This window comes from Eretmochelys imbricata, chromosome 5, assembly GCF_965152235.1.
Source record: "Eretmochelys imbricata isolate rEreImb1 chromosome 5, rEreImb1.hap1, whole genome shotgun sequence".
Classification (NCBI taxonomy): domain Eukaryota; kingdom Metazoa; phylum Chordata; order Testudines; family Cheloniidae; genus Eretmochelys; species Eretmochelys imbricata.
The window spans coordinates 65,147,263-65,159,447 of NC_135576.1; the positions used below are offsets into that span (position 1 = coordinate 65,147,263).

Here is a 12,185-nt window from a genome sequence, read left to right on the forward strand (position 1 = left end):
ATATGTGTGAGAGAAAGAGTTTTGACTTTAATTCATGAATACTAATACAGATAGATTCATAGATGCCAAGGCCAGAAGGGACCATTGCAATCATCAGGTCTGACCTCATGTATACCACAGGCCAAAGAACTGCCCCAAAATAATTCATATAAAATGAACTCCATCTGATAATTCACATAAAGTGAATGAGGCATATCTGTCCTAGATTAATGTATCTCAGTTTCTCAGTTTCCAGCTTATGCTACAATTTCTGATGTTCTTCACTGTCCACTTTTTGCAGTTGCATGACATTGTTACTGGGCAGTCCTCAGCACATAAGAGGTGGCTAAATCTGATATTTAAGATCCCTGCTCTCCCAGACCATTTAGGACACAAATACCTCTTTCATGCACGTTGTAGGGAGCGCATGGGTTCACTTGTGTGTACTTGGTTTAGAGCCACTGGGGGCCACAAAAGAGTTCAATTTATGGCAGCAAGAGCAAAAGACAGAAAAGTTAGAACTGCACTTTCTAATCAAAATAAAGGTCCTATTTTTGTCACCATATTGTTCTGACAACATATTAAGTCCTTTTCTAAAATTAAAGAATGAGGACTGGGAGTGGAATATTGAGAAGTCATTTACCCAGTTGCACTGCATATCACTCATGTTTATGCTTATCTTTAAATGGAAGCTAGAATCCCTAGGTACCAGAGCATGGAATTTATTTTCCACAACACCATCTGGCTCTTTGGCAGACCCTCAAACAATTGGAGTTGCCTCTAGCTCTGTCACTGCATGATAGAATAACTGGCTGCTGTTGAGTTGTCTGAGTTTCAGGATAGCTGATATTTTCTTTTTTCATTCTGCTCGATTCACAGCAATGTGTGTCCTTTTATCTGTTTATGAAACAGGAGTAATTTAAATCTCTTCGGAGACTCTGTGTGACAGAAATGAGTGTTTTTACTACCACTTGAGCTTTCTGTGAAAGCCTGCAAATTTAAAAGGTCCCTTTGCTGGTACTGTCTTTAATCAAATAGGATTTTTTTGGCTAATCAGCAGTACCATATGCAGATTGCCACAAACATTTGTATAAACTGTTTCTTCCTACAGCAGGTCCTCAACTTCTCTCTTAAAACATGTGTCAATTCCAAATATTTTAAAAACTAGCAAAAAAATTGTAAAGAGTACTTATGTTCAAAGAAGCATTTCAAACCAAAAAATGTTTATCGTAATTAAACTGTAGCATCAAACATTGAATATCTGAATGTTGACAAGTGCAAAATAATGCACACTGGAAAACATAATCCCAACAGTACATACAAAATGATGAGTTATAAATTAGCTGTTACTCAAGAAAGAGATCTTGGAGTCATCATGGATGGTTTCTCTGAAATCATCTGCCCAATGTGCAGTGGCAGTCAAAAAACTAATGGAATGTTAGGAATCATTAGGAAAGGGATAGATAATAAGATAGTAAATATCATACTGCCACTATACAAATCCATGATACATCCACATCTGCAATACTGTATGAAGTTCTAGTCATCCCATCCCAAAAAAGATAATTTAGAATTGGGAGAAGGACAGAGATGGCCAACAAAAATGATGAGGGGTATGGAACAGCTTCCATCTGAGGCGAGATTTAAAATACTGGCACTGTTCAACTTAGAAAAGAGATGACTAAGGTGGGGGAGATATGATAGAGGTCTATAAATTCATGAATAGTGTGGTGAAAGTGAATAAGGAAGTGTTATTTACTCCTTCACATAAGAATGAGGGGTCACCCAATGAAATTAATAGGCAACAATTTTAAAACAAAGTATTTATTTGCACAATATACATGCAACATGGGAAACTCATTGCTAGGGGATGTTGTAAAGGCCAAAATTATAACTGGGTTCACAAAATAAAATGGATAAGTTCATGGAGGACAGATCCATCAACGGCTATTAGCCAATATGGTCAAGGATATAACCAGTGCTCTGAATGTCCCTAAATCTCAATGCCAGAAGATGGGACAGGACAACAGGAGATGGATCACTCAATAATTGCCCTGTTCTGTTCATTCCGTCTGAAGCATTTGGCACCAGCCACTATCAGAAGACAGGATACTGGGCCTGGACCATTGGTCTGACGCAGTATGGCCATTCTTATGTTCTCATCTCCTATTTGTGCCTTTGAAAATCTCTCATTAAATGGATAGCATTTTAAAAAATCTGCATTTTTAAAAGGGCTTTCTGAATAGAAAATTAAAATAATACTAAAACTATTCTTTTAAAGTATCATACATTATACGTTTGTAAAGACCAACAGAGTTAGAATATAAAGTTAGAAGGCTATTGAAACACCGAGTAATTTTCAAGTATAACAATGTAAGCTGTAACTTTTGTCTCCCTTATCCTAGGTTAGAATTTATTAAACTTGTTCACATTCAAATGTATCAATGACAAGATGGATAAAGTAGATATCACCAACGATGATCATTTTGAGGTGTTTTGCTTTGCACCAAAGTAGTTCGGCACACTAGGACACACCACTTGCTTTCTCTTCACTGCATGCAGCCACCTGCACGTACTAGTGTGTGTGTGTATATATACACACACACACACACACACACACACCACTGGTGTTCTGGAATGAAACAAAATTTTTTATACATTAAGGGCAAGCTGATTATCCTTATAGAAGGGCCGCATGGAGACTGGATGTCAGATGGAAATGCTGAAGTTGCTCAAGAAGTCAAAATCCATTAACAGAAAGAGACCAGAATCCTTATAGATACAAGCATAGAATCAGACTAATTGGAAGTTTCAAAAACAGCTAATGTAGTCCAGTAGATAGGACACTTGAGTTGGACTCTACTTAGACAAGTCACTCCACCTCTGTTCCACCCTCCCCCCACATTCAGAGTCAGTCTGATCTACTCAGTATGAAAGTTTTTTGGGTCAGGAGCTGTCACTTCCTATTGTGTTTGTAGCATAATGGGGCCCCATCCAAGCTGCAGTATCTAAGCACTACTGTGATAATAAGGAACAAAAATTCTTTACCTATTTGTGAACACACTCCCCAACCACAATTAAAAAGTGTTCTAAAATACTGCTATCACTATCTACCTGTGTAGATTTACTTACCCACTGGAATTTAAAACAACTCCTATAAGTACACTCTCTGGAACCCGTTGTTCTGAAAGTAAGGTTAAAATATAACTTTATGTATTTTTTAGTGTTTAACACTGTTCTGACTGATCCTTTTTCCTCCATATTTTTTTTCAGAAGAAGCCACATTAAGACTAGAATTCTATCCCATGTACGTCAGATTTTTGTCTAATTTGGATAGAAAAAAGGTAGCTCTCATTTGATTTGAATACAATTTAGCATTGTTGTACCTGGATTTTTTATTGACCATATTACAGGACAGTATCCAGTAGAGGATATGCAAGAATAAAAGAGGGGAAGAATAATTCAAGAGGAGCATCTGACCCAAGAGACCATGTTTCACTGATGCACCCATCCCAAAGTAAAGAAAAACAGTTGATAAAATTAGAAGCAAAATGTTAAGCTGCACAGGAGGTATGGACACTTCAGAAAAATGAAAGAATTCCTAAATCAGGGCCAGGAAGGCTGAATCAAGCTCTGTCTCCAGAAAGCAGTTCAGACAACTAAGGGAGCTACACAGAAGGAGTGACACCATCTACATAGCCCCTATGAGCAAGACTCCCTGCCAGGGTTAACAGAGTTGGGCTAGTAGGGCTTGTGCTAGTACTCTAAAAATAGCTGTGAAGACAGCACTTTTAAGTTGGTTCAGGCTGATGCTCAGGCTCTGAAACTAAGGAAGGGGGGATGGACTTTGGAGCCCAAGCTCCAGCCCAAACCACAAGTTCAAAGTGCTGTCTACACACATATTTTTAGAGCACTAACATGAGCCATGTTACCCCAAGTCTGTCAACCCAGGTTGGAAGGCTTGCTCCTGTGGCTGTGTAGATATACCCCAAGTAAGCAAAAACACCCTTGTCTAGATTTCAGCAACTAGGGTTATCCTGCTGCCTGGCCAAAAAGGCAAGACCGATGCAGCTCATGTTCTCTATCCAGGAAGGCCATGGCCCTTTGCATGACTGGCATATATGATTGACATGATGGTACTTGGTCTCAAATGAGGCCTACCTCACACCACCTAAAGCAAGATCAATTTACCAGTTAAGTTGCTGGGCTCAAAATGCCTTTCAGCTAAGAAGCAGGTATGCATGCAAAGGTAAAACTACAGGGCTAAGTTTCTCTCTACTCTGAGAGCTGAAGCCTCCCAGTCTTTTAAGAAAGAATGGTACACAACAGAACTGGAGGCCCACTGGTTGCAGACCATTTGCTGCCAAAGCAGCAAAGCTAGGACTTCAACCTCCGTGCCATCCTTCAATGTGCTTCAATAAAAGAGCAGGGGATAGGACTCTCTTATCAAGAAAGAAACCTGCATAAATTAATCAACCTCTAACAGAAATTGAAGAGGGTTGAGGGAAAACATTCTCCAAAGAAACACAGACATCTAACCTAAGGAACCACACCAGCTGCCCACATCTGCAAGAGACAGAGAAATAATAGCTGAGCATAGTCAGCCTGCCAGACCCTTTTACAGGACATATAACATCACAAGAACTTTCCTGTTTTCATCTACTGCTAGCAGGACTTAACTATGGAGAGGATTCTCTACTTTCTCGAAGTATGTTTTTCATACATTAAAGAAGATTAAACAAGACAATTTGAAAAGTGTATTTATGCACTGTAAAACAGTTTACTCATTTTGAACATTGTTACCAAACCCAAGAGTACGTTAAAATATATTTACCTGTTATATGTTTCAGAGACACCTGCGAATGGTTCATTCCCACATTTAGAAAACACAAACACTGTGTTTAATATTAGAGCCACTGAGCAAGTGCCTAATATGAACTTGATTATGTTTTTGCAATCCAGTTTGTACTTGGAAACCAAGATGCCACTTATGATTTGACCTAGTGCTGCTCCTGGAATTAATACAAGCCCTAGAGTAAAATGAGACACCATCAATTACACAAAAATGCAAGACATAATCAAAATTTAGGGTGTATCCTGATTTTTGTCATTTCCAAACTATATTACTGGAATTTCAAAAGGCATGAATGAACTTTTATAACAGTTCTCACAAAAAATAACGTAAATGATTCTCTTTAGATTTAGATGCATGCATCTGTGACCTCACATTATTTAGCTGTTGTTTCAAACTTCTTATTGCCAAAGGCACAGCCCAATCTTAGATTGTGTGGTAGACACATTAGATTAATATAGCACTCCTTTTAGGGCACCCTTCAGTCAGCTGGGAACCTTCCTCCACACAGTCTACTGCTACTTTAAGCACAAGATTTTCCATAATGAGTTCCAACGATGTGCAGATATTGGGCTTTTTTGGTCCTCCAAACCCCTTGTCAGACAATCTCCCTACCTCATTTTCTGAGCAATTTCTAGGGTTAAAAATAAACCCAGAAGAAATAAAAGGATGAGACCTTCCAGGAAGGCAAAGAAGCAGTAGAAGTAAGTACCTGCAGCAGTCATAGCTAAACTGGGATAAGTGGAATCACAGCAACAACTGAAATAGCAACTCCTGCAGGGAATTCCTTCACTGTCATCAAAGAAGCAATAGATTGAAAGGTTCCAAGGGCAGTAATTGTGGTGTGGGGTAGCTCACTGATAACCAAGAGGGTCCAATTCCCCTTTGCTCAGCCCATGATGCCAGTCACCATCACACACTTGTTAAATTTTCAAACAAGCACCTTTGTTCTTTCTCCCATTCTGCCCCTCATGTTTTATAAGAGCTTCCCATCAACATCTGCAAAACTCTCTTATTAACTGCCTTAAAACTCTGCTTTCCCAGAATACCAACAAAATCTTAACAATTAGGCAGTGGACTCAGCACACCAGAAGCCTAATGGTCTTTTTCAACCACACTGCTTTTCAGATTGTTCCATGCAATTGAATATCTGATTTCAATTAATTTATTGCATGGTATTTTAACTTTTATTCTTCTCAACATGTTCATTCATTGTTATTTTCCATCCCTTTCTAATCTGTATACCCAAGTTCTTCTACATTGTTTCAGTCCTCCCACTTTGATATCATCATTTCATTAAGATGCTGTTTACTCCCTTTTCTAGGCCATTAATAAACATACTGGTATTAAAGACCAAATTTAACACAGATCATTGTGGTGGCATAAAATAAGCCCAACACCAATTCCACTTCTCTTTTCTATCACAAAAAAATTCTACATCCCACAACTGCTGGCAGCACAGAAGATGAGAGTCCCATGGAAGGAGAGAGCCAATAACAGGAGTCAGGGAGCAGCCAGGCCAAGGGTCAAGGGCAGTTGGATCGGGAACAAAGTGGTAGTCATTGCAAACAAAATTCCCAATTGCCTTTTCTTCCCTTCTACCCTAAAATAACTTTGAAGTTAAGCAGACTTCAAGTGACATTCAGACTATATCTAAATTTCCTATGGATTAACACTTTAGCTGAGTCTATCCTAAGAAAACCATAAACGGTATTCACCAGAGGTAGCAAAGGTGGAAACTGTCATGTCAACAGGACTCGAGACATTTTTATTAATATATTGTCTGTTGAATTAAGTGAGATAGAATATATGGGGCCAAAGAATCAAAGGTGTTAATATAACCCAGTCACTGTTCAACATAAGTTTTAAACAAGGTTCAGAGTTTTGTATATGGAGACTTCAGCCTACTTAGTATGGAGGGGCATGGATCAGCGTTCACATCGCACTCCCTGTCAGTACCCGGCACAGGCCAGGGAAGCTAATGATCTAACCAGTTGACCAAATTTGGTGATAAATCCTGGTCACGTGCCAACTGAGGCCTTTAGAAAGAAAAAAAAAACCTTTTCTGACAGTGACTTAGATGGTATTAAAGATTTTTAGAGAAAAGAGATACAGTTAATTGAGATGGGCTGGAACTGTTGTTCTTGCTCATGTTGTTAAAGTGTGGTCCCAGTTCCTAGATGACAAAATAAGACAAACACACACAAAAAGGGAGAGAACAGAATAATAAAGATAGAAAATCTAATTGCCTTTCACTTGCAACCTCACAGCTGGAAAAACACAGGCAAGGCACACAGTCTTATCAGCTACTCTAAGACCTGTCAAACTTGTACCAGCATCAAGCTGTTAGGTTATTGCTTTTAGCTGCCTCTTTCTGGTCACAGGCTTGCAGCAGTGTGGCCAAATATGCAGTCTTGGCCAGGTAAGCCAGATTCTAATTAGACAGAAGTAAAAAGGAGAGAGATTGGAAAGAGAAGAAATATGGTAGAGAAGGAAAAAGTATACATTTGTGGAGAGGTGGGACAAACAAAGTCTCACATCCCAGGTGGTATTTAGAATTCAGCCACAGCTGGTGGAGGTAGTAGTGTCATCTCACTCCCTCCCTCCAGCCTGATCTGCTCAGGACATCATTCAGCATTAGGATGAAGATGGTCTAGGGTCGCTGGAGATGGTGGGGATGGCAACTATGCTGGTGAAGCTCAGGCCAGTGGCCAATTTTTCTTCCCAAAATCTTCCTTGAAGGAGCCAGAAATGGAGCGGTGGTTAACAATTCCCCCATTATTTTGGACACCAGTTAATTTCCAACATACCAATTTTGATTCACTGATTCCTGGTTCCATACTTTCCTTGTTCATCAAGCATGATCTTAATACAGTACTTGAGGATCAGCCTCACTTTTTGTTTTGACTAATTCAGTCTGTCTCTGTTTTGCACCATTTCCCATCAACATTTGTTGTTACAGGTTATTGTGACATTTATGAATTTACACTCTTTTTTTTTTACAATTGAGCTCTCAATTAGGGTAAATTTGTAGGCCAAATTATTACAACACTGTCTATCCCTACAATGAGTGATAAAAATGCCTGGAGTTCTGTTGATGCTACAGCTTCTTCTAGCAGAGTTGCACCACTAGTGAATCACAGGTGATAGTTTTCCTAGTGTAGGCAAGGCCACTGAGTGGAACGGTGTGGGAAAGAGTCCACTGCTGCTCTGAAGTTCACATTTTGTAATAAAAAGACCAATTTTTGCTAAAAATATTTATGTATTAAAGGTTACAGAAACTCTACAATTGCAAGTACATACCAATCCCAAATTAATTTCTCTCCTCTACCAGCTAATTAACATAGGCAGTACAATATATATATAGCACAAGATATTTTTATTTAAAGAGTTTAAAAAATTGAAACACCCTTTACCTCCTAGTGTAGCTGAATAACTGGATGACTGTCCAAACTGATTTTCTATAAATTTTGGCAGAAATGTTGCAAAGCCAGTGGCAACTAAAGCTTCTGTAGAAGCAGCTACTATTAAACACATCAACACAGGATTCTTCAGCAGTATCTAGGAGGGAAAAGCTTATTTAGTATTCTGTACATTACTTCATTATAATATTACTTTTACTGAATTTATTTAATACAAATAGAAACTACAGCGTGTTTAAAAATAACATTTTAAATGTGTGCTGATACCCAAGACTTTTAAACCAAAGTATTGCAAGCCCTGAAATCCTGAATATGATTTTCTACTCTTCCACAACTGAAATAGATTTATCAGAAATTAGCCTCAAAGGATTATTTTTCTCCAGTGCACATGTATTGTCCATTCTAGTTTTAGATGTTTGAGAGATACGTTTTCCATCTATTAGACTGTGCTAAAGCCTCCCAAAGAAAGAGATCATATTGTCAGGAGAGCTAAATAACAAGAGAAAGCAAAGACAAACACACACAAAAAGGGAGAGAACAGAATATTTTGCATCCTCTTATTTCTAACTATATTCTCTTGTGGGGGGAGGGAGGAAGTTTGGGGCCAAAAGTTAATGAGTGATTAGGGAGAAGCAAGGAGACAGGCTATGTCTACACTGCACTTTTGTTATTAAAACTTTTGTCGGTCAGGGTGTGAAAAAACAAACACACCTAACCGACAAAAGTTTTAACAAAAAGTATCAGTGTGAACAGCGCTTTGTTGGTGGGAGACATTCTCCCACCAACAAAGCTACCACCGCAATTGCGGGTGGTTTTATTTTGTTGGCAAGAGAACTCTGGCATATAGAGGATGCCATCCAGGAAGAAATTCTCTGGCTGGAAACTGATTGTCCTCCTATTTTGTCTGCCACTGCTATGAACAGCTGGGAGTATTTACAGAAGTGCCTGGGTCTGTTGAGGTAGAACAGTATAGTTCTTCTGACATCCAAGGTATGCAAGTGTTCTTCCTCCCTGCTTATATGAAGCTTCAGATAGAATATGGGCAAATAAATTGGGTGGTTTCTATGCTAATATTAAACCACCTTTAGGACGAACTTTGGATGAAGACACAGGTAAATCTTTTCCTTAAAAAAGATTGTATATGGAGGCTCCAGCATTAAGGCATGCAGGTCCCCTACTCTTTGGCCAAGGTAATGACCACCAAAAATGCCACCTTCATTGACAGGTGCAGTAGAGAGCAGGTAGCCAACAGTTCAAATGGGGAATTCATAGTCTCGACAATAGAGTGAAGAGTGGAAAATCAGTGTTGACAGGACTATGCTGGGGCTATAAGTATGATTCTGGCCTAGTCCTTTCTCATCTTTAATAATAACCTGTGAATGAGCAGGACTGATGACAAACTGTACATGAGTCTGCCTGACCACAGCCATTAAAAAGGTAATTGTCACAGAATTGTGACCCCATAGATAGCATAATTGCTGACAGTTTCTGTTGGACTTTTTCATAAATATGTCTACTTGGAGAAACCGCCACAACTGGAAGATGTATCTGGCCACATCTGGTTGAACAGACCACACATGGTGACTCATAAACAATCAGCTCAGGGGGTCTGCTAGGTTGTTTTGTACATCCAGCCGATAAAATGCTTCTAAGATCTATTGAGCTGGCAATACAGAGCTCCCAACATTGCCTCTTGACAGAGTGAAGAAGAGTGGGCTACCCCTGCTTGCTGAGTTATAACACTGCTGCCATGTTGTGTGTAAGGACTAATAGACTGCTTCCCCTAATCTGCAATAGAAATACTTGGCACGCCAGTCTGGCAACTTTCAGTTCTCTGACACTAATGTGTAAAGCTAAGTCTTCTGAGGTCAGTACAGAAATCATATTTGTTTTTATTTTTTGAAATCTCTCTGATGGAGGAATGCTCTTGATGCTACTGAGTCCAGAAGAACTCTGACGAACTCTGTAGATTGAGATGGAATCAGAGTTGACTTTTTAAAATTGATCCTCAAACCCAGGGATGAAACTAAATGAATCATTTTCTTTGCTGTGACTACGCTTGTGTTCATGAATTCCCGTGCACATCTATGTAAGGGTAAATGTAGAATCCTTGGCTGAGTAGATGGGCTGGTACTACTGATAGACACTTCGTGAATATGCTCAGTGCCAATAAAATTCCAGCACTCTCAATTGGTAATGACTCTCCAGAGCCAGAAAATGTACGTGCTTTCTGTGGTGGGGGGTATATTGACACATCAAATTAAGCATCCTGTAAGTTGAGGGTAATGAATCAATCCATGGGATCTACAGCAGGAATAACAAGAAACAAAAGTTACCATATGGAATTTGGCACATTGAATGTATTAACTGAGATTCCTGAGATCTAGTCAGGCCTAATATTTGGGGCAGAGGTCGAAGCCAGAGGTAAGGTCCGGACTGGGCCAAGGGTAGCACTGGAATCAAGATCTGGGGACAGGCCAAGGTCAGAACAAACATCAGAGTCTGTAGACAAGCCAGAATCAGTACTATAGCTGGAGTCAAGGTGTAAGCCAGGGATCAAAAATGGATAGTCAGAATCCAGGGACAAACCAAGTCAGTTCTGTAGACACGGTCCAGATACAAGGAGGGTCGAAGCCAAGGTCCAGGTCAAAGCCAGGCTCCAGGGAAGGTCAGAAAGCAGAGGCAAGGCTAAAGAGAGTCAGTAACAGCTCTTCAGCAAGGTCAGAGTAGAGCATGGACTAGACTGGAACAGGGCTCAGGCAAGGCTGGGGCAGGAACAGGATCAAGAGCAGGCTGGGAATCTCGAGAGTCTGATACAGTGCAAGGTAGCAGGAGGATTCCTGGCCAGGTAGTGCTGTTGCATAGATTGATCTGCAGCTCTAGTAGGGTTGGGGATATACCTGAGCCTGGGGGTCATCTGACCCCGTCTCGGCTTAGGGATAGGTTGCTGCCTCATGCCTGAGGGCTAAGTCACTGCAGGCTCTGTTGGAACGGTAAGTCAGTGAAACTGAATTGTTCCTGCATGCCTGAGCGGTTACTCACCTCAGGTCTGTTGGAGGGGCAGCTGAGCGAGCAGCCCTGGTTTGGCTGCAGGTTTGCCTCACAGCAGGGGTAGCCCAAAGATCTTTTGATGGCTGCAACATCCCTTCATTAATAGGTAGTTCAACCCTGCTTTGGGATGTTGGTTTTAGGATATCAAACAATTTATACACTTTCTCCTGAATAGTCTCCAAAGGAACTTTTGGTGTTTTTGCAATATGCTTCAATAATTCCTGTCTGGGTTTAAATCATCAGCTGAAAATTGTGGATCATGAAATAGTTTAATCAAGCAAGGGAGAAAGACCAAGTGATAAATTGGGAAGACTCTCTTGATGAGCAGATATTTCACGATTGCTTACAATTTGTTGTTCCTTCATTTCTTAAACATGACAAGGAGAATGATAAAACCATGAGAATTTGCCACAGGTGACTTATGTATAGATCCCGTATAGTGTGGGACAACATTTCATGAAAACTGTGATCCATGAAAGCCAATAAGACCACAGTTGCAGACCATTTGGGAAAGGGACATTTGGCCAATATGGAGGAAACCAAAGAGCATTGTGAGAATTAGCATCCTCAGATCTATTAAGAGGTCCTACCCCGTATGCCTCCTTAGATTATTTTCTTTCCATCAATAGGATTTGGGGGTTTTTTTGCAGAGAACTCCTATCAGTCTGAAGAGGAGTCAAAGTTTTTGGATGAAAAAGTTTCTAACACCGAAGGCACAACAGAAGATTGAAGGACCTGCATGGGACTCATATCCTTAATTGTATTTGTATGTTGGTTCAAAGAAATTTGCATTACAAGTATCCTTGCATCTTTTCATGGAGGGAATCTGTCTGGCACCAAAATTGGGGAAACCTTCAGGAAAGATGACTCAGGTTCTCGAG

At 40.0% G+C, this 12,185-nt stretch overlaps 1 protein-coding gene across 1 annotated transcript in view; it reads right to left on the bottom strand.

Moving 5' to 3' along the window:
- Positions 1-12,185, bottom strand: part of SLCO4C1 (solute carrier organic anion transporter family member 4C1) — a 98,906-nt gene that overhangs the window by 23,183 nt on the left and 63,538 nt on the right. Inside the window, exons 7-8 of the mRNA XM_077816335.1 lie at positions 8,248-8,392; positions 4,814-5,009 (exon numbers count right to left, since the gene is read on the bottom strand). Coding sequence (XP_077672461.1) covers positions 4,814-5,009; positions 8,248-8,392 — 341 coding nt within the window. The remainder of the gene's footprint in view (positions 1-4,813; positions 5,010-8,247; positions 8,393-12,185) is intronic.